Here is a 23,214-nt window from a genome sequence, read left to right as displayed (position 1 = left end):
GTAATGATCCCTATAATCCTCACTGGTTTGGCTGCCAGACACTTTAATCCTTCCGCCACCAGTGAGAAAACAGACAACAAATGCCACTTGGCTCGGCTACTCTGGTCTTTCTCAGTAGAGGGTGTGCTACAGCAGGTCTCCGTCAGCTCTGTGGTTTTAAACAGTCCGGCCCTGAGTGGGGCCCGTGTTCGCATATTTATATAAAGGAGCCTTTGTATCATGTTCCACGGTTGCATATCCGCTTTATGGAGGAGGGGACATACCGGGACGAATCAGTTCTTCTGGCTTCATCATGGCCACCTGTTTCACTGCTTGGTTGATCAACCTGTTAACTCAGTGGAGTTGATTTTTTAATTTTTCCCTTCATCTGTCACTGTATTGCTTTGTGCTTGAAGCGCCCAAAAGAATGCCAGTGTTACTGTGCCCAGTGTTAAAACATTAGGTATTGACACACTGAGAGCTAGCTATGTTGTAACAGAAGGTGTCCGGCTGTAATTTTTACAGAATTTGGGTCCATTATTTTGATAACATGCATTATGGATGGTGTATGTCATCAATATTACACATTAGAGGAATTGCTGTCTAACTATTGATGATGTGTTAAAACATGGGTCTGTCTAAAAGGGATTATATTCTACTCAAAGAGTAATTATTAGGCTCTTATGTGTAGAATCTATCCTGTCTTGAATTGATTGGCAGCATGTGTGGTAGACTAAACTGCAACTTTTTTCATCCTTCTTTATTCAGAATTTGAAAACACTTCATGTCAGTGTTTAAATGTAATGCTGGAGTCATTTAGCAGTTCAAAGCTACACCATAGTTTTGAGGTAAGAACATGTAATGACATAACAATGAAAATTGCTATGCTAATATACAAGATTTAATCCATATATTGCGTTTTAAGAAATAGTGTATGATTGATTTTACAGTTTTACGATAATTGCAGACCTCGAGAACAATTAAACGGACTAGCAAATGCTTACTTTCACCACTAGATGGCGATCCTAATTGAATTCCACTCCCTGAAAAAGCAATACTATTGTCCTTACCTCCGGCGTTTGTAATGTAATGTAGCTACATTTTAGATTTCAAAATCTGCCTTTTTCAGATAGACAACGTATCGTTTTTAAAATGTAATTCACAAATATGCATAGATCGGCCTATGTCACTTTCAAAGAATGCAGAACAAATCAAACGGCCTAATTATAATACATAGAAATTCTTACAGTAGGGCTATAACATTAACTTGTAAAAAAAGATTCAAAGGAGGAGATATAAAACGCTTGCAACTAATCATGACATAACCCCCCTATGGCCGTTCCGCAGTTTCGCTTTTGCCAAGAAATGTACGCCGCGTGAATCCCGACTGCGCGGCTGATCCGGTCCGGGTTTTGCGGTGACCCGCTCTAAATTCCAGCCCTTCCACGCCGCTGTTGCGCGCAGCCAGGGATCATGCTCACATTGGGCTTTGGAAAAAATAATTCCGATCGTCCTGACTAGGATTGTCTACCCCGTTCTCCTATATCCTCACGCGTTTGCTGGCACCATCTGATCAGATATCGGTCGTTCTTTGAGTAAAAAAACCATTTCACCGTCGCGAACATGGATTGGTTTTGATTTGTTCCGCTCCCGACGCCTCTAACAAGTTTGGCGATCGCGGGTTCGCGTCCCTCCGAACCCACCGACACCGGCGCACCAGCACCGCTCCATGTTTCGTCGGGCAACTTTCAGAAGTAACTGGTTCCGGATGTTTTTGGAGGTTGTGCGAGGGAACTGTTGATCGCGCCCCGGGCCAAACCCCGAGCGAACCGGGACCGGTTGGAGGAGGCTTTCAAACACGGATCCACTTCCAGGGGGCTTTGGCGTGTTTGTCACACACGTTTCTTTCTCTTTTTCGGAGTGATGGCCGAGCGGGGCGCGCTGCTGCCCCTCACCTTCTTCACCTTCCTCTGCCTCACCTTGCCGTGCACGCTGGCGGCCGCGCGCGCCGATAAAGGTGAGTGTAAAACGTGTGTGAGTGTGTAACGCGTCTTAACGTGACCCGAAAGATAAACGCAACTTTCTTCCATCCAACTGAAACCGACTCCCGGAGTGATTGATGGTCAACCCAGCACCGTTGTTGTGATGTGTCCGTGTGTATAGGGTCATTGCTGCAGTTTGTTAATAGTGGTCAGTGCTTCAGCTGTAGATAAAGTTTAATACAGGATGAAGGATGAATACTGGGGCTGTTTTCTCTTTTGCCCCGTGGTGTGTATAAACTATCTAATCTAAAGTGTTCACACGTCTAAGGTGACGTTTATGCATTATGCTGCATTTCAAACCCACAGACGTGTGGCACCTCGTGTTTGTTTAGAAGAAAGAGAGTCAACAAACTGGGGAATGTGGCAAACAAACATGTTGAATGTTGTGTTCTTGTGGAAAAACCACATTATTGTTATTTTATCAGGCAAGCTGTTTGTGAGGGGATACCAGTATACTGACATACATGTTACAGACTGCTTTTGTGACATTCTGCTTTATAATGCAGACAGGCGGAAACAAAGCAGATGTTTTTTTTACGGTTGCAAAACATTGGAGATATTGTATTCTCTACATGTTTTTCCTTGTTTAAAGGTTTGCATAATACGTTCATACATTACTACAGAATATCAGGGACATAGTGTATTAGGTCTTGGACTACAGAGTGCGCTCGTCCTATTTAAATGCGGTCAGGATCAAGTCACTTTAAACACATTACAGCTGTAGGCCTATTCAAAAGTAAACACAACGCGTTTGGGTCAAGGAGAAACCGCAGCCGTTTGAGTCTTAAAGAGCGAGCCCACTTGCACGGAAGACCGTCTCGTCGGTTTCTCTTGGCTTGCAGAAAACCTGCACACGATTTTCACCCCTCACCTGGTCCATTGCGTTATTATTTCAGACTGGGAATATTTGGTGGCGCTGGCAATGGGCGAACAAAGTGACATCCCGCCTTATTTATGTGAAACGTCTTGTCTGGCACCAACGGAACAGGCCTGAAATATGGTGTAGAGCTGCGGTTGTCTTGCGTGAGGAAGCTGATGAAAGCTGCTCTCCTGCATGAAAAGCGCTGTGCCGTGGTAAAAAAAAAATCACAGGCTTTGCTGGAGATCAGTACAAAAGAGACGGATGGGGGGCTGGGTGGAATAGGCAGACTCTGCCTGGAAAGTAATAAAACCAGGAGATTAAGGGGGAATGGCGTGTTCCTCTGGGAGCTGTGATTGTTTCCAGAGAATTGGACTGGGACCTACATGTGGAGAAAGAGTTTCAAATTACTAATTGTTGGGTCCCCTTCTGAAAATGTCCGTTTGTTTGAATCTCAATTTTGAAGTCTTGAAACTACAAATGTGAATCATTAGCAGAATATTTAGAGGTGCAATTCCAGTAGCTGACTTGGATACATGTTTTGTTTTCACACAAGAGTTGAATGGTCTAGCGCGGGAGCTGACATCATTCCTTAAAACACCACAGCGCTCTTGTAAATATATTTGCATCCTATCTTATCCTGTTAATCCCACTGTGAGGGGCTAGTTCACCGATGGTTTTCCTTTGGACAGTGTAAATAGTGTGCTAAACTGTAAACACCGTCATCATCCGTATCTCATCAGCCTTCTTTGATACTTGTTTCCTCAGACCTCACAGGCATTAGTGGAGGGTTACTTAAAAATAAACCTTTTTGTCGTTATTGCATTTAGTTAATGCATGAAATGCAACTCCTGAATTATTAACAGGGGTCTTGGGTAATGCATGTTTTAGTTTTAATATATGAAGTGGTAAACTAACAATTTTTTTCTGTTGATTAGACAAAGGTAGATTATTTCAGCATAATATATTCCATACGACTTTAGTCTTTCAAAACTCTATATTTGCTATCTGAATAATGTATTAAATACTGTGTAACATATTTATTACATGTGTGGGAAAACTGTCCTGTGAATGTGATGAATGAATTTTTTCATTCACTAAATGATCACATGCATTGTACTGAGTTCATGGTGCTGAACTGTAGTTGAGCTGATGGGAGTTTGTTCTGTTTCAGTTCTTGTCTCATTGTGAGTCTGTGAGCTTGATTCTGTCCTCTAACTGTTCATCATGTCTCATTGCTAACTCAGGCTTGTTCCCCCTACCGAACGGGACACACAGAGATGCTAATATTGCCTCGTGTGTCATGTTTGTTGATTAGAGTATATATCAATCCATTACGTTGAATTATGCTCGTTATCATATGTCATTATAGCTGTTACAGCTGTATGTTTTCAAATGTCAGGAAACAAAGAAGATCAATATCACTGTAATAAATCTGGCATTGTCAGCAGTTGAATCTTTCTGGAGGCAGGACATCACAATAACCCCAAGTCGAGCACAGCAGCCTCCAACGTGCTTTATTAATTTGAATGGACAATGGGCTCTTGGCTAATTGCCTAATGTGCAAAAGAAGTCTTGCGAGCAGAATATAAATGGACTGTGATTGATGGAGATGCTTTTGTGTGATTTTTGTCAGCGTGGCTGTTGCGATTCGTTTCCAGAAAACAAATTGTGTTTCGTTGTCGGGGTAAGAGATGGTCGCCTGCGTCGCGCGGCCTCCTTGAGCTGTCAATCACACTTTAGGAGACGCGAGTGCGAGCTGGCCTGGAGACGCCCTCCGCAACGCAGTCAACGCGCTTGCATTCTTAAAGGCCTAAGCAGTGGCGCTCGCTACATTTTGCACCGATGATTGCATTGTTGCTTTTGCCATCTGTTTGTTTCTTTCTTCTTTAGCCCCCACCTCCCATTTAATAGAGAGAAGATTATTTAGCCGAGCCCAAGAGTCAGTGTAGAGATAATGCACATGGAGACCTTTTTAAAGGAGGTTACTGGAGCCAACAGACTAAGTAGAGTTATCTATACTTTAATTATTCTCTCTAGCCGCACTGTTTGACTAAGTGAATTTGGATACGGCGTTCTGCAGGAGACGTGCGCCGCAGTCAGATAACACCTCGTCGGGTCGGTCCCGTGGGGATTTGCGATTCTAAGACCAGATCGGTAGTGGGAGCCTCTGTTTCCACAGGACCCGGGACTCTTCCCTGTACATCTGGCCTCGCTCTGCCAGTGAACGCCGCCACCTCCCCTGCTGCTTTTCCGCAGCTGGACTGGATTATAGCACATGTGGTGCTGGGGGAGGCTGTTGCTCAGCGGAGCGAGGCCCGGCCCGGCCTGGCCCATTTAGACCGCGCTCAGCGCTCCCCCCAGAGACGACATACAGCACTGAGCAAATCTTTCCTTACGTCAAAACTGAACTGGAAATGGACAGAACCTAATCAAAACCCGGGTGAAGCCATTATGTGTACCATGCCCCACTAGCAGGGTGAAAATATATAGAGTTTAACACAGCTCTTCCTAGTGTGTCATTTATATTTTCTCGACTCGATTCTAACGCCTCTGACTGGTATACTGAGAAGAGCAACATATTGAGTTCTCTTTCATTGGCAAATAGCCTAATCTTGTGAATTTTTAGGCGAAACATAAATCGCCTTAATTTCATTTCTGGCATCCTGACTCGTCTTCAGGAGGGGATTTCGTTTGTTATCTCTATCTCTGGATGATTTCCAGAAAGTCATATTAACAGGTTTAAAGACGTTCAGCACACCACCTGACAGCTAGTCAACAGGATAAATTCTGTCGAAAGTTGTTTGCTACCCAATTGAAAGGTGTTTGTGAAGCCCACTCGGACAGTGGAGCATTTGAGACCATTTAACAGTGACCCACTTTGGTAGAATATTGTAGTACCTTTCTCGTGTCCAGCACCACAAGGGAAGCCCCCCCCCCCCACCAAATTAATTAGTGTTGTTCCCCTCTCTGTGTCTTCCTCTACTCTATCCCAGATCATCAGTGATTCTTTGTGACCTGTTTTCTGAACTGTACTTAATCGTGGGCCCAAGTGCTTTCAGAATGGCAGGTGCTGGACACTCATCTTGCAGGACGTCAGCGCTCAGCGCTGTTCACAATTTCTTGCACTGAAGCTACAACAGCTAGCCTACGTTTTGCGTAAACTTTTTTTGGGGCCCAGATAGAATTGGCTTACAACGCTTGACCTACGATGCCATCTGTGTTACTTTCAACCAAAGGTGTCAGTTCCAGTTTCAGAGATTAAAAGTCCTCACCAGGATTTTGCTCAAGCTTGCTGGATTTTCTAATTAACAATCCAGGTACAATGAGTGAAATCAACACAATCCAGGAAGCCTGAGCAAAATCCTGGTGAGGACTTTTAATCTCTGAACCTGAAATTGACACCTCTACTTTCAACAAATGGGCAATATGTTACACTGTAAACGAATCCAAAGACAGAACAGATCTTCTCCGTCTGATCTCGTATGCAGATGTGGAGTGTGACAATATCTCGCGTACCAAGTCGGCAAGAGAAGCCGCAATCTTGGCCGGCTGGATGTGGTGGGAGTGCAGCAGTTCGGTTGCCCAGCGTCGGTGCGCTTTCGCTGGGGGCCGCGGGGGTCCATCCCCTAGTTCAGTGGTGGAGGGGGGGCGGAGTGAGTGCCCGGTGTGCAGTTGGGAGCAGGGGGCCGTCACACCGGAGGGTTGTGAATGTGCTTTAACCGCTCTGCCAGAATGCAGCATGTGGTTCTTGGCTAGTCCAGACGTGGTGCAGGTCTGTGCCGTCCTGGGTCTGGCAGCTGCTTTATCACCGAGGTCCAGGAAGGGTGCGTTGAGCACTCCTGCTCAAACACACATACCCTCAACTTTGGAGCAGAGGGGTGAAGAAAATATTCTGACAGATTGCCTAAAGTACTAAATAGTTCCAAGTTTTTTAATGAGTTAGAACTAATCTAAGGTGTTTAAATATTCATTAAAATGAATATAAATGTTAAATACCTGTCTCTAAGAAATGTACCAAAGGTCAGCTTTCCCATACAGTATATGTCTTTTGAGTGTAACAAACCTACTGGGTTAAAACACTCAAAAATAAATTGAAGCAAGTTCTTAACATTACGGCTAGTGCCAATATATTCCAGCTCATAAACTGACCTAAGAACATCTCAACATAAATTATATGATGCTAAAAATGGGCAATTTATGACTAGACATGAACAGATCTTGTGCAGTCTTACGTATTCCATCTATGTTCCAACATTACATGGCAGCGTTCAAGGTTGGTGTGGGATCCAAAAGCGTGCTGAAGTGTGTTGAAGTGTGCCCATCTGGCTGAGCTCAACCTCCTCTCTGACTGTGCAGAACCCCAATGAGCTGCTGGAGGTCACAGAGCCCCCAGTGGGAGGAGCCTCATAGAGCCCCCTGTGGGAGGAGCCTCATAGAGCCCCCTGTGGGAGGAGCCTCAGATAACCTGTGGGGGTGGTGCCTCTTGTGTCCTGCAAGCTGAACACTCTTGTGCGATTGGGTTTCTCATCCCTCCCGGTGCTTACCTATTCAACACGAAGACATTTACGGAGCAAAATTATATTGCTGCCATCGCTGATCACATTGTTGTTGGGGTGTGTGTGTGTGTGTGCGCACGTGTCTTTTTCCTCGCCCATGTTTGACGTTAATTTTCATTGTCACCCTTTGTCTTCAGACATTAAACAAAATTAGTAGTTAGGAATGTGTATTTAATTATAAGACTCAAGGTTGTACCAAGGCCTCCAAGCCAGGCACAAAGCCCCATTATTCACTGACGTTTATTCACTGACGTTTATGGGAGAATCAAGGGGCCTTATGTGGCGTCCGTGGCCGCCTGGGGTCAAGCCTCCGCTGGGTCGGCCCAATCAGAGCCGGAGAGTTGCCTTTGGTGTAGGGGTATGAATGAAGGGGTGATGGAAACCTGCTGCCGTGGTCTGCCCTGGCTCCTCAGCATCTGACCCTGAAGCCTTGACCCCTGACCTGCTATGGATTAGATCTGCACCGCAGAAAAGTGTGGACACGGAGGACAAAGGGGGCAGGAACACCTGTGGTGTGGTTTGGCATTCCAGCACCGGACCCTTGGACACATGTCCCACAAACCCAGGGGGACATGTTAATGATGGGGTGACATGTCATTAAGGGGATCCCAGCTGTTCTTGTATAAGCCTTATTTGTTTATCTAAAGGACAGGAAAGAGGCTATGACATAACCCTCAACCCATCCCCCCAACACACACAAAGACACACATCTACCTCTTATGGTAATATCCTTTTTGAAGTGAATTAAATGAGAGCTGTTATTCAGTCACGAGTTTGTACATGATTAGTGAAAATGTATTTAGAATGAACTTCGTTGAAAGCATCTTCATTAAATCAATTTAGCCACGATGCATAAGTGTCATTAATGGTCTCTATGGACGCATGGCAGTGTTCTTTAACTTGCCACATTTATTCTAGCCTATATTCAGTTCTTTGCAAAAACACATTCAGCAATTTTACTTCCATTTGCTATAATGCATTTGCCATTATTGGACTGGCTGGCATGTCTGCCCCTTGCATTTGAGTGAGGTAATCACATACTGAAATGGGTACAAACTAGTAGCCACGACAATCTGTCCCTCCACTGGGGAGTGCTGTAGAGTAGCTTAACCATCACAACCAGCGTGATTCAACGTCTCCTCTTTGTCCCGCCGGAGGTCTGGACTCCGTTTCCCAAAAGCACCGTAGAGTTCAGAGTGGTCTCTAGCATTCAAAGACGATCTTTGTTACGACACCTTTTGGAAACACCGCTTTGCTCAGCTGTGAAATTCACCAGAACAAGTGACATGTTGGATAGTTAAACAGAATGTGGATGTAATGGTAACGTTCTCTCCGTTAGGCTGGTGGGGGTGTGGCCTGACACACTAAGCGTTTCTCAGCGAAGGTACTTCATGCCCAGAAGGCAAGCAGGGGGTATCTGTGTTTCAGTGCCCCACCTAGATAAAGGCTTGGGTGTGCGGTCCCACACTGTGTGCAGTGGTAATTAATCTCCAGTGACTGCCTGTCCCTGCCAGCCCCCTTACATTCCTTGGGTCCCAGTGTTCACTTAAAAGGAGCCTGCTGTTTGGCCCTTTTTTAAAATTCAGAGGTTATATATTCCACACACGGCGTTCCCTTTTCACAACCACCACAGAATTCCACTTATTTTGAGTTGCTGTGTCATAGAGGGAATGGGAGATGGCAGATTTATCTTCTGATGCAGGTTTTCACACTCAATTATGGTTTCAGTTCATTGGTCTGTCCTCCCCCCCCCTTTCATCAGGGAGTAATCTGTTTTTTATTAAGGAATATTCTTTCTCCTCCACTTAGTTTGCTGAAGAGGAAGTGGGACTTCGGCCTGTTCGTTCGCGTTTAATTAAAGTTGGCGAGTCGTGCATTTTGGTTTTTTTGGGCAGTGCCGCTGTGGCATTTATGGATAAGATTTCCTGAGGGGAAAGAACTGTGTGAAGTGCAGGAAGCCATTATGAAGCCGTCACACTGCCCCTCCCACTGAACACACACAGGCCCCGTCACCTCCTACTTTAACCAATATGAACGGGCTTAACTCTAATGATAATAAAGGCCGGAGATGAAGAGCGCTCGCAGGGCAGGAGAAGGAATAAAAGAGCAACACTTCTGAGGGAACAACACTGTCCAAGTATATGTGCAATTTTCCCTCTCCAGATCAGATTTTAGTACTGGAAAACGCGAGTGTCAGGGTCTCACTGTTGAAGAACATGGACGCTTCTCTGTGGTTTTTGGTGTAGCCCTTGGAGAGCCACATATCTAAAGGTTAACCTCTGTTTTGACCGAGACATAGGCTAGCCTTTCCCCCTTGGGCTGTTATGTCTGGTTTGGTCTACTCTAGTATTGTCCTGTATGTCTCTGTTATTGTGTGTTGTTTATAAGACTCTTGGGGACACGAGTCTTTCTTTCAAATTTTGCCCAAATGAGGTTACACTCGATGATTTAGGTTTAGGTTAGGAATCCAAATTGAAATGTAGGTTAAAAAAAACATCCATTTTGGTAAAACAAATAGGTCCGTGTTTAGATCTCTTTGTTAGCACTGCTTTGACCACCATTGCAGCTCTGGATCAGATATGAATGGGATGAGAAAGTTGGGAGATAAGATAATGTAAGTGTATTCAGAGCAGTGGTCTTAGAAATTAGATTTACATTAGATGAATTGTGGGATATTTCTCATGCTCTCGTATGCACAAATTGATTTTGGACTCTTGGAAGTCATTCAAGCTGAAGTTCATCGGTCTTCGTAACTGAATTACGTAAGGTAAACCTTCCTAATCTGATCACCAGCTTTGCCTTCTTTTCTGCTTCACAAATGATCAAGCAAATATGATAGTCACGTTCCTACTGTACAGATGGTGGAGAAAGATCACGGTGCTTCAACCTGAGAGAACGCTGATCATCCACATTTCTCCAGTCATCATGACTCACCATGTTATTTTACAATCACTGCTGCAAATGAATCCTGCAGTTAAGTGATTTCAGGAGCATGACGTATTGGACCCTGGAGAGCCTCCCTGACACATTTTGCCAGACTCATGTGGCCTGAGGCTTCTGTCTGAATTTCCCTCCATGGTGTTTGCTGCATCTCTGGGGTGTTTATGGCCAACACTGGGGAGGGGGTGAGGTTTGAGGCGCGGTGCAATACGTGGTGTGACGGGGCTGAGTGGGGACCTGTTTGTGTCCTCTAATGTCCCAGGGGGGTGCATTTTTAAACTGCCACCTGCTGAGTTTGCATTCTCTCAGCTTGTAGCCACGCCCCTGGTCTCCGCCCACTCACGCAGTACTGGATCCTGCAAGTCAACACACTTCCACTTCCTCCTCTCTGGGCTGCTGTGTCAAATTACTGATTTGGTGTCTCTTTGTTATCTGCACTTAGCTTCCCCAAATCTCAGTTTAATCGTATATACAGTCATTGGCCGAGCACGTTGAGAACCGGAGACTCTGAATCTGTTAATATTGCCACCATTCAACAGCTTCCTGCAGTATTTATAGCTGTTTTAACATCGTTTGTGATTTCATTATTGATCTTGGTTTTTATGTTCCTCTGGAACGAACCTTTATCCATGCCAAGACATGCAAATTCAGTTATTATTCCACACGAAACACAGCCGTCTTGATTCGAACCAGCAATTACACGATGGTGCGACACGAAGAGTAAACAAGGGCACGTGAAAGGACGTCATAGTGAACGTTGAACGAGCCCATTAAAGCAGCACCTCCGACACCAGACCACAGTACATCCATCTCTCCTCACAGCTGACTCCCATTAATAATGGATACAGATTTCTTCCCCCGTATCAGTTCGTGGAGGCGCTCGATCTTCTGCCCTTCCCCCCCTCCCCTCCCCCGCGGCCCCATGCTTGGTTCTCGTCATTGGCGAGCTCCTCTAGCTTTAGTGGCAAATGTATCGTTAGATGGACCGGATGCGTCCGTCATCGAGTGTCACCTTGAGAGGTGTTGCAGGACAGATGTCTTTAGATTGAGAGGCCGTGCTCTTTGTTAAGGTTTGAGAAAACAGTGGACTGGGTAATAGCCATGCTGTGCTGAAGGCATGACCCCCCCCCCCCCCCCCCCAAATTAGTGAGGGGGGGCAGCATTACTGGGTGTGTTACACATTCAGTCCTGGGGGGTGGCAATGGTGAGTCCTATAGTGCAATAAATTCTGCAGACTGTAAGCTATGACAACCTTTTAATATCAGAAACAGGAGCAAGCTGAAACAGGAGAGGATACAAAATCGATGGGTTTTTAAAAGGTATGCTCAGTGTGGACCTCTTAGAATATCATGATTCAGGTCCACAACAGGCATCACTTTCACTTTACTCTTCTGTGTATAATGATGTGATCTCATGCTTTGATGCTTTATTATTTTGAAAGTTTGATTGCGCGGAGGACGAGGACGTATTTCTTTCTTTTAGCCGTTTACCCGTCCAGTGGGGCACTTATGTGGCAAAGCCTTATTAAATCTGCCGGAAGAGTTGTGCATGGGTGAAGCTAGCACGGCTCTGTTTTGATTCATCTTGAAAGACGTCCACGTGTTCATCATGGCGGCTATCTGGCTCTCGGTCACCCTATCGATCCTCCATGGGAGTGCTAAATATGTAGAAGAGCGGGGTGAAAGGTGAAAGGCGGAGGTGTTGGCGTGTAACGTAGTGGAAAGGAAACATTGCAGCCCTGCAGGCATGCAAGCATTAACTTGAGGCTCCCCCAGGGGGCGCTGTCCCTTAACGCCCTTGTCCTCCTCACCACCGCATGGCACCTCCAGTTCTCTGCTCCTCTTCAGGTTCCTAACCTTAAAACCGTGCGTCAGAGTCCCGGGTTTGACCCGCTCTGCGCGGCTGGGCCGTGGGGTCGTCTGGATGGCCACGCTTTGAGACAGCGGCACGCCGGACGCCTCTCCGGCCACATCTGAGACGTCTCGGCAGGACCGTGCGGGCAGTGGCGGCCAGACGAGGGGGAGGATGGTGCTCGGGTGGTGTCGCTGAACCTGTGCTCCAGACTGTTCAACTTCTCACCCTACACACAGCTCCTCTGCAGCTCTGGGCTGCTGTGCACAGCCCTCTGATGTGGTTAAAGTATGGCTTGTCTGTACGTAGGCAAACCTGCTATAGTGTTACTGCTGGGAATGAATGGTGGGGATGCACCCTTGTCTCTCTTTTGTTTTGTTTTTATATTCCAACAAACCTTTTTGTGATTCAAAAAAAAAAAACACAGATGTTTCAGCGTGTAACTCCACAAATATCTAACCCACAGAGACAAGAAAGCTACAACCCTTCCAATAGCTCTCTGTCTGGCTTTGGTGCTTGTCGCCATGGAGACCTTGATGATGTTATGAGGCAGAGGAAAACTGAGAGCCCAAATCTCTCTTAATGATTAATTTCTCTGGCTATTAATCATAGGGTTCTAATGTTGCCTTCCACACGGGGCACAATCTGCTTGCTGTTAAGCTTTGGAAATGAATGTGTGTGCTTATATTTGTGTTTATATGGTTGAGGCGTCTTGCTAATGTCTTATTGCCCTTCTCGGCATTTCCTAAAAGTTGACATTCACTGCCTGACAAATAAGCGCGGACATGCACGCCAGTTTGAGGAATGTGTTGCGCTTAGAATTTCAGCCCTGTTCAGAAATACCAGGGCTATTTCGTGTGACAAACATCGAGGCAGCGCTGCTTTACTCCATCAGTTGTGTGTGTGTGTGTGTGTGTGTGTGTGTGTGTGTGTGTTTTCCACCCAAGGGAAATACTGCTTCATTTATACTGATATACTTTATTAACAGCATCACTTCACACAACGTTGCTATTAATGGGGCTCGAAAAATCTTTAGATAGTCAATGAAAATTATATTTAAAGTGATTTTTGTATCATAACGTTCCTCTTGCTTGGCTGGGAAGGCGGCCTTTTGTAAGACTTTAATCACCATGGAATGGTTGGGTTTTTTTTTAGTGGATACAGCATGAGGGAGTGTATGCTCTCTAATTAAATCAGCCCTGTGTGGTCTGGGATATTTTTACATGTGTAGTATGAAACCCGTCAGTCTGTTTGGAGTTTGACACCTTCCATGTTGGGGCGTCCTGCGGAGTGGCTGTGATATGATTCTCTTGATGTGAGCAAAACGAAAACTGTGATGCATGTAAGATGTGAAAGACACTCCCCTAGCTATAAAAAGACCCCATCCTAAAATGTTTAGGCTACCAGCCTTTTTTCTGACAGCATTAAACTATAAATGGAATAAATCACCTGCTATATTCGGAAAGCTTAAACAATTAAATAAAGTAGCAGCAGGTTACAGGGAACTGTTCAAGCTCATGTCTAGTAGTTCATGGCTGGCCTACACCTGCTAACTGGCGATAATAAAACAGTATTTTGCCAGATTAAGTAGCACTTGCAGTCCAAAAGGAGCTGTGCCTTGGTCTTCAGCCTCATCCCTGGCTGCCAGTCACCTTGTGAGTAAAGAAGCTCCACCCATCCGTCACTCTCGCCTCCACCTTCTCCACCCCCCACCCCATCAGCGTGCCCTCCTCGCCCATGGGGCTCCATAAATATCATTTCATCCGGTGGAGCTGCTGACATGAACCAAAGGGCCGCCATAAATAATTCATCCCCGCTCTTGGCTCCCTGCTCAGGAATTTACACCGCAAGAGCTTTAGCGTCCAGGCTCGGAACGAGGCTGTTCAGCGAGCGTTTGCGTGCGTGCCGGACGCTCGTGCTCGCCTGCTCCTTGCCAGCGGTTTGTGCACACATTGGGTGTCTGTGCAGGGAAACACTGATCTACACCACCTGCCTTCACTTCCACAGAGCTGTTTTTCTCAGCGCGGTTGTGTGTTTATTCCATACTTGCGGTGCCTGCGCGTTTGCACGCGTTTGCGTGATACGCAGGTATGAAAGGTGGCGATGCGAAAGGCCACGTCAGTCTTTCGCGCTTGGTTTCAAAAGATATTTTCTTTTCAGTGATCGTCTGCTATGCTGATTGTAACTTTGTGTGACTGGAGGATCAAATGACAGCAGACTGTTTCAGGCATGTGAAGTATGCCTGTTGGAGGTGGGCAGCTAGTGTGCATTCTCTGCTTGGCTGAGGAGAATTGTGGGTGTACTTATGCAGACCGCTTTCAAACCTGCAGAACCACACTGTCCAGGAACTTGTGGCCAATGGCGTGCTCTTGAAGCCTCGGAAAACGTTCCCCCGCGGTCCTTACCTTACTTCTGTGTGCTCTGGGGCCCCTCCTGTCGCCACTGGGCAGAGAAATCACAGCTCTGCTTTTTGTAGAACTGGTAATGCCATTAATAATTACGACTGGAAACAGGATGCTGGATATGCTCGGCACCGTTGAGGTGACCTTATTTCTATTTGGAGTGTAGTACTGAGAATCTCCTGTGTGGCGTTTGCCAGCTGAAACACGTTGCCAGACACAGGTGGGAGGGGGGGGGGGGGGGATCTCTCGACTCTACGTGGTCCTCACGTGATCCTTGGTTTGTTATTGCAGTACCTTTTTGAGAATCTGAGATGCCCGGGGCTACGGCGGCGAGACTTTGCGCTGTACAAACTGATGTGGGTCCTCAGCGGTTGTCTTGGCCAGGACGCAGCGGGCGTCTCCTGCCCAGGCTGCCTGGAGGCCCCGGCGGTGTCACGGGCTGCCCTGTGCTCACTCACACTTGACCCCCTGCCGTTCTGATCCACATCCACTGGGTGATCTGCTCTAAAGCTGGTTAGTATTGTTTGGCTGAATGCAAGCACAGCTTGTGTAATGTGAGCCAGGAATTCTGGGTACAGCAAAAATGGGATTCCCTCTCTAAACGCCATGTTCAAAATTCTGTTTAACAACCCCATCTTTTTATTGAGCTGAATCCTGGCCATATCTTTTCCTTTATGCTTTGGGGTTTTTTGTTGTTGTTGTTGTTATTATTATTGTTTTTTAATGTATTTACATTTCTGTTTTCTCTCATTCTGGCCAGCAGGGTCCCCGCCTGTCTCCTTATGTATGATTTATGCTTACGTTTGTTTCAGCCTTATTTGCCTTGAAATTGGGCCTGTGAGAGACGGTAAAGAGGGCCAAATTGATTTTAAATGATATGTATTGGACAGTTAATTAATACAGCTAATTGACTGTGTGAGAGAGCCATCCAGCTGTGTGGGTGATTTCAGCACAGATGCTGCTTCAGGATTCCTGGGCCACCGGCATTAACGTCACTTGCTTTTTATTGATTGTTTCCTGAACCCTCAGCCCCATTACAGCCTCCAAACGTCCAAGGCCGCTATAAACAATTAGGTCGTAGCCGGCGTTATTATAGCCACAACATGTAGTTTACGCCTTGTAAGTGATTCCCCCCTCCCCCCCATGTAACAGCTCCCCTCCCGGCCCACAACTCCCTGCTCTGCCCTGAAGGCCAGGCACTGGGATAATGGAAGACCTCAATTTTCCACACGTGCCACCTCCCTCTTCCAGCGTCAGACAGGCGTTGGGGGGGGGGGGGGGGGGGGTCTTGTGTGACATGTGGGGCAGGGCTTTATGAGGCCCGGCTGCGTTGTGACAAAGAGAATTCCACTTCATCGCCGAGCTGGGAGTGAAATGTCTTTAAATGATTCGGAGTGAGCTTTGTCTCTCGCCGTTAGAGGCCAGATCGGTCCTGCCGAAGTGCCTGGTCTCTCTGCTCAGTTGCTGGGGTCTCTGCATGAGCGGAATTGAGTCTTTGAGAAGCAGGAAGTGGTAGTAATTCATTGTTGTTTGATTGTTGTATTTTGTATTTCTACACGACTCTTTTAGTGCATGTGCGACCATGCTGCCAGCTACTGTAATCTCTAGTGATTATTTGCAGCTACCAGTATGAGACGTAATAATGTAGAAACACTGCTGGTGATGGGGAGGAGACCTCCAGCCGTGTGAGATTACACACTTAACCATGTAGTCTCATTCCAAAGTAGTGGCCAATAAAGGAGCTCTCACTCTGTCTCTGGGAGAGAGTGTGTTAGGAGAGTGCGTGCGTGAGTCACACCAGTGTCTCTGGACAGATGCCGCTGGGGCCGTCTGCTCTGGTGTCATGGGTATCTTCGTATGAGTTGTGTATGAAAAGTGCTTTTGGTATGTGCTTTTGTGGTATTTATCTCCTCTCATTGTTTGGACATATTTATGTTTTCCTGTGTGTGTGTGAGCGTGTAAGTAAACCTTCCCCGCTGCTGCTATTGGTTCCTGCCTGTTCTGCTACCACACAGTGTCTGGACAATGTCAGGCCTCCACACGCCATCTTGGTTCATAGAGCTCTCCCTTGATCTGTTTGCTTCCCTGTAATGGCACAACACATAAAATATCTCTGTTTCCCGCCCTTATCATGTCGATAACACGGAGTCTTTTCTTTCCTTTTATATTTTTTCCTTCCAATAATTGATTTTGTTAGGACTCTCATCCAGTTGGGTAATAGTAGGGATTTTTCCTTGAGCCTGTAGGTTCAAAAGGAGCTTTCAGAGTTGACTGGAACACGGACCCCTTTACAAATGAGTCATGTCTGCATGTGATTGGATCCTCTGTGGGACCGAGCGGGGGACCCTAGCTGGCTCTGATTGCCATCTTCTTCCAATACCTCAACAGGAAGTAATCAGTTCCGCACTGGGAGGTTCAAGCCGTCTCCCCTTCTGCAAACGACATGCAAATGAGCGTGTACTGGGAATACTGGCCTAGGAGTGGAATGGCGAGAGGAAATGCAGCAGACCAGAAGGTTTCTCCACAGGGAGCAACAGGCAGCTTTGGGAACTCCTTCTAGGGGGAGGTTCTACAAGCCCATGGTGGCGGCTTCTGTTTTTCTGGGGGTTTTTTTTATTTGTTGCTGGGGGTCATGCATGACCTGAGACGTGGGGCGTTTTGCTGCTGGTTGCCGGTGGTCTGTCTGCGGGTCATGGGACGTCTTTGGGTTTGTGTGAGCTGCTTTCCTACCACGGTCTTGAGACTTGAGCGGTCCTGAGCAGGAGCACATAGTTGGATGCCTCCACTTGGCCACATCACAGAGAACCGCCACCGAGCAAAGACCGAGACTGACTGACGGTTCAAAGCCCAGGGGCCTGCATGCTGACCCAGAGCATCTGTAAGGCCACAACATCACTGTGTCAGCCATTTTTTTAATGTTTATTTATTTTTTAAGTCACCTCTCTTGGGAATTGGGCACGTCCTGAAGTAGGACAGGCTCGGTGGCAGCCGCTGACTGAAATGAAGACGTCTGACTCGGGAGGACTGCAGACAGGCAGCGACTCTGTTTTGTGGGAAAGGATCAGGGGGTCCCAGCGGAGGGGTCGGCACGGGGCTCTCATCCGTCATCATCTCCATTGTTTGAAAAACAGGACAATTTAGTCTTTGTTTGAGATTGACCTGTGTCATACAGCTGCCACTGCTGGTTGTGTAAGAGGCTACGCAGTGCCAAGGCGTACAAAGACCGACGTTACAGCGCTTAGATGCATATATTACCATTTTGTCATGCCATGCTTGGTGTCACATTATTTTGAGCAAATTTATTTTGTGCTAAAGCCTGATTTATCTGAACGTTCAAGTCTGATTTATCCCCCATAAAACTAGGATCAAACACCCATAAAGCAAAGATCATCTGGAACATCTGACATTGGTGGAGACGGACCGTAAAAGACCCGACCCAGCTTTGGCGGAGAACTTGTTTGCATGTTGCAAATCAGTGTCACCTAGACAAACATAGTGATCGAAGAATTATGTGCCGACTTCGTTAGGCCTTTCTTCTCATGGTCTCCGAGAGGCATAAAAGTGAATGAAAGACAGTCGCTCATACTCAGACCTCCTCCCTCCAATTTAGAGCTTTGGAGAAGGATCTGTCCGACGCGAGACCTGTAATTAAATTGAAATGTGACTCTCCCTGGAAAGCTTTTCAGTGAAAGAGCGAGTCCTTGCGCAGATCCTTCCCCCTCCTCCTCCTTCTCCTCCTCCTCCCCTCCCCCTCCCCTCTGCTCCCCCAGGAGGTGCGTACGGAGGCAGTCTTCCAGCAGGCAGATAAACCGCCTGCTTCCTGCGTGCGTCGGGAAGGCGGCCGCCGCTCATTCATTCCTCCAATTTACGCGGCACGAAGCGGCGAGAGAGAGCGGCTTTTTACAGACGCGCGAGGAGCCGGAGACCGTCGGAGTGTAATGTGCCCATTACAGACGCCTTTCAGGTGGGAAGTGTCTTCGTGAGGTCGGGGGACACCGGCGCGCAATGGCCATTCTGTGTCCCTGGCTTCTGATCGCCGTCTGAACCCGCTCGCTATAAACGCGGAACCCAGTCTCGAGAACAGGAGCCTGATAACCGTTTTTTATTTGTTTGTTTGTTTTTGTTTTTCTATTAGATGAGTAATCATTTGCCTTGAACTAATAGTGCTTCCACAGTCTGGCGAAATGACTCCTTCCCCACACCCGAGGGCCAGCGGTATGGTCCTCCCCCGGCTCCGCCCACAGAGAAGGTTAAATTGATACCTAATGAAGTTCATATTATATTCATTAATCACAATGAAAGGCAGTTGAATGTGGAGTTGCTCTGTGGGTGTTTCCTACGCGACGGAAACTCCTCTAATGAACCGTCGGCTGTTGAACCTGATTGTCCTTTTTTGTGCTTTTGGCTCCTTTGCTGGTATTGATTCGCATCGAGTTGCCTTGCTGTATCTGATGTAATGTTTATTGGCTGATAAATGTGTCGAAGCACACTGCAGCAGCCAGCTTCAGCTAGAGGTCCTCTCGGGTTACCTGTCTGCAGTGACTCTGTGTGTGTGTGTGTGTGTGTGTGTGTGTGTGTGTGTGTGTGTGTGTGTGTGTGTGTGTGTGTGTGTGTGTGTGTGTGTGTGTGTGTACGTACAAGTCCTTTTGTTTTTGAAACCCTTGCACCTCGCTGCTCTCGTCAGCGTTGGCGTTAATAGTGGCGTGTCACGGCTTGCCCACTCCTCTTTACCCCTCCGTATTTTCCCATCAAAGCCGCCTGCGACACCCTTGCTGGCTTTAAGCTCGCGTCTGTTGCTCGCTGCTAGCCGAGCGGTGTGTCTGGGAGGAGATCAGCACCAGCGCTTTGTCCTGCCGCTGCCTCCCACAGTGCTCTGCCTCTGGAGAGGTGGAGCTGGAGGGTTGCCAAGTCCTCACAGACAATAGCCACCTGTGTTCAAGGGGGGTGGGGTCGCTCCTGTCTGATGGTCCGAAACCCCCCCACCCCCCAGAAGGAGAAATGGTCCTGTCTTGGGCCGTAACGCGGCCTTTCTTTGCCGATTGTTTAATAGATGAGCGCTAACACACTTTTAATGTTTGGACGGTGCGGACCGGAGTGGCGGATTGCATCCTTTCGTAGCTGAGCTGAAGGACTGCCAAAGGCAGGGGGGAGGGGGAGGGGCTTCAGGGTTAGAGAGAGGGGTCCCTCCGGGACTCGGCACACTCATTACAGCTAGGAGTCCGTCATTGCCAGAGGGTCACCATGGTAACGCCTGGTATGTGATTCCTACAACAATGCCAGACACCCCCCCCCCCCCCCCACACACACACACACACACACACACACACTCCCACCAACAACCTTCACTACCATTTTCCCCCCAATCAGCAGATGAAACTCTGCTTCTCTGTCTTGCGTGCTTCCTGCTGTATGGTGCTGTGGTCGTGGGGGTCGTGGGGGTTGGGGGGGGGCGCTTTGATGTCTTTGATGCGTGCGGTGGTACGGCTGCATACATTTGCATGTGTGCATGTAAACGCCGTGCGTGACTGGGCCGGGCAGAAGCGGCGGTGTGGACCAGATCGTTTCCGTGTAATCGCCCTGATGATGGATGGGTCTGGCCCGGGTGCCGTAAGGGTCGTTCTGGGCCGCGAGCGATCGGTGGGGGGCGGGAGCGCATGGGGTGGAAAGTGCGTCTGCGTCCAGAGTGCGTGCTTGGCTGGCTAATTAACCCTCAGGCTGGACACTGGCAGTGCGACAGCACTAGCGCGGACTGGATTAGCCCGTAAACACCAGTCGCCGTCTTGTGCTGTAACCCTCAGACTGAGCAGGGGATGGCAGGGCGTGGGCGTGGGCCTGCCAGGGGGCGGGAGCATCCTCCCCCCAATGATTACCAATTAGTGAAACCTGCTCAACGCACCCGCCAATCATCTTAAGCCTAACGTCACATGTTTTACTCGGTGCCAGTATTGATGTAGTATGTTATGTTAATCAGTCTCTGTACTGATACATGTATCGTTGCCAAGCAGTGCATGTAACGCTGTAATTGCTCGATGCTAAGAAATGTTGCGAAACAGAGCTGATGAAGGCAAACGTTGAGAAGCCAGCGTGCTAAGGCGGCTTTAAACGAAACATTAATATTTTATTGCGCCTAGTGTATCTTAACTACGAAAAGGCCGACGGGGACGCGTTCTGTGCCACCAGAAGATCGTCGGATGGAGAGATGTAGGATGGAGTAGATGTAGGATGGAGAGATGTAGGAGTGCCATATGCTCGTGAGGAGGCATGTTGCTGATGTAGCTCATGCGTGGACAGGAAGTGGCATGCTGGCCTCCCAGGACCCCATGATGCCGGCTGCAGCTCCCCGATGGGCTGCCACCTGCCTGTGGACCAGTCTCGCTCTCCAGAGAGCTGGAGGAGCAAGAGAATCTGTCTTTCAGACAGTCGGAGCACCTCCGGCCCTGCCATGTGCCGTCTCAGCACATAAAGGAAAGCTGCAGTGTAGTGGAACAGCCTGGATGGTTAGTTTTGGGGGGCTGTTTGTGGGTATGGGAGTGCTGTTTTGCGTAAGGTTTGAAAAATTGTGTTTGATTTGTGTGTGTGTGTTTGCACAGGGATGGACGGCTCCGTCTGTCTGCGCGGGGTTGCGTTAATATGATTAAGACGGATTACAGAGTTCGTTTGCAGATCAAAGGAAGCAAACCAATTAGCACCCCCACCTTTCACACTGCAGTCACTCAGCCAATCAGGACTGGGGGGGAACGGAGGTGCTATGGGGAAGAGTCTCCTCTCTGGTTGACAGTCTGTTCCAATTTTTTGGGCCGCGTCTTCCAAAAATGGTGCTGATACTGTGCTGCAAAAATGATCTGCTGTCGTTGGACTTGTGTAGCACTGGGGTGTCGTTGGACTGCAGTGCATTCGGCCATTAGCTGAATTGTCCTTTGTCCACCCCCTCCCTCTGAGGTCTACATGGGCTATCTGCGCTCCAGCACTTGGAAAGGACCTTCTCCACATGTCCATGTTCCTCTGTCGTCTGGGCAACTTCTGCTCATCCAGGTGCTTCAGGGCCCAAACGGCAGTTGTTGGAGGTTTATCATCACGGGATCTCACACGCAATCTCCAGTTAAGCTATCCTGTCGCACCACTCCGTCAGAAACTCGCACACGCAAATAGCAGAAGGGCACGTTGGCCGTGCACGTCCCTAACGTGCAGATGCGGTGTGAATAATTAACCGCGCCCTCTCGCCGTGATGAAGGTGGTCCGGCGATTAGGAGCGGCGCTCCGGCTGTGAAGACCGCCCTCAAACATTGAATAGAAAAACTGTTTGCTGCTTAATAATGTTGTTGTTTTGGTTTTTTCCCCCCTGTGTTCTGCGTTTGCTGACGTGTCCTGTGGAATCGGGAGCAATGGTTTGGCGTGACACGTCTTTTGTTGAAACGCGCTGCTGTTGTCCGCGTGCTGTTAGTTGCTTTCCTCTCCCAGAGCGCAGCTTTCTCAAACCACCTGTGCTTTTTTGCTTTTTGGTTGTTGTTTCAACAAATATGGCTTTTCCCGCTAAAACGAAGTGAGTAGTCTGCACAAGACTAATCTTCCTAATGAAGGAGACCCGTTAAAAGCTTTTTAATGGCGGCAGTGTTAAACGCCTCCTCTCTTTGCAAATCGGCGCTGGCTGCTACTTGTGTATTTATACATCCATGAGAGTGCAGCTTCGTGAAAACAGATATGCCTGGCATAAAAATAGGCTGGTAAAGGGGATTAAAGGCCTGTGGCCGGCGTGGCCTTCTGCTCTGGGCTCTCTGCAGGGGCTGGGTCCCGGGGGCTGGGTCCCGGGTGACAGCTATGACCCTCTCTTTGGAAGAGCACAAATCATTACTGTTCCTGAGCCACATGTCCTTCATAGTACTACACCCCCCCCCCCCCTTCCATTTAAACCCTGGTGTGTGCTTTTAGGGGGATGGGGGGGTTGTTTAAGTGTGTTGTGGAGAGGCTGGTGCAGACAGTGCCGGCTCCTGACTGCCTCTGTGTCAACAGAGCATGTGCGTACCACCAACTACCCCCCCTCGAACACACACATACGCACACAGGTAACAGGTTAAAATTAGGCTTCTAACCAGAGAAGCGGGTGGTTTTCTCTGTGTCGCTGACGTTCGCGTGCTGTGACGGCCATGGGACCTGTTTTTCAGGTGGGGAAGTGGGTGGAGCGGGGCGGTGGAGTTGCCGCAAAAGTGACGATGAAAAGCGATCGCGCCGCGCCGATGCTCGCGCCTCCCTTTGTTGTCGGTGAGGCAAGACGGCATTGCTCATTTTGATAAGGAAGGCTTCAGATCGCCGCCTCCAACAGATTTATCGACCGAGGCAGAACGCGACAGATTTGCCCAGCCCGTTGGAGTAGGGCGAACACAAGTGGGCGTCACTGGAGGCGCCAGGACTCGTGATGCTCGTCCGTCCAGTGACCAGACACCAGCGGCCGTGACCGTCGAAAATGACCAAAGGGGGTGGGGCAATGTCTTGTTTTTTTAATTTAATTTCACATAATCTATAAATACTTTTTCTTTAATCTCATGCTTCCGTGGATGTTGCTGCAGGAATGTACACAACGGAAGGCC

General features: G+C 48.0%; 1 protein-coding gene across 7 annotated transcripts in view; it reads left to right on the top strand.

The window, feature by feature from the left end:
- Positions 1-1,395: 1,395 nt before the first annotated feature.
- Positions 1,396-23,214, top strand: part of neo1a (neogenin 1a) — an 86,466-nt gene continuing 64,647 nt past the window's right edge. For all 7 annotated transcript variants that reach the window (XM_077023734.1, XM_077023733.1, XM_077023737.1 and 4 more), the window contains exon 1: positions 1,396-1,996. In XM_077023734.1, the coding sequence (XP_076879849.1) occupies positions 1,903-1,996 (94 nt within the window). In that variant the 5' untranslated portion in view covers positions 1,396-1,902. The remainder of the gene's footprint in view (positions 1,997-23,214) is intronic.

This window comes from Brachyhypopomus gauderio, chromosome 12, assembly GCF_052324685.1.
Source record: "Brachyhypopomus gauderio isolate BG-103 chromosome 12, BGAUD_0.2, whole genome shotgun sequence".
NCBI lineage: Eukaryota > Metazoa > Chordata > Actinopteri > Gymnotiformes > Hypopomidae > Brachyhypopomus > Brachyhypopomus gauderio.
The sequence above is the reverse complement of the archived record's forward strand: the minus strand, read 5'-3'. Positions and strand labels throughout refer to the sequence as shown.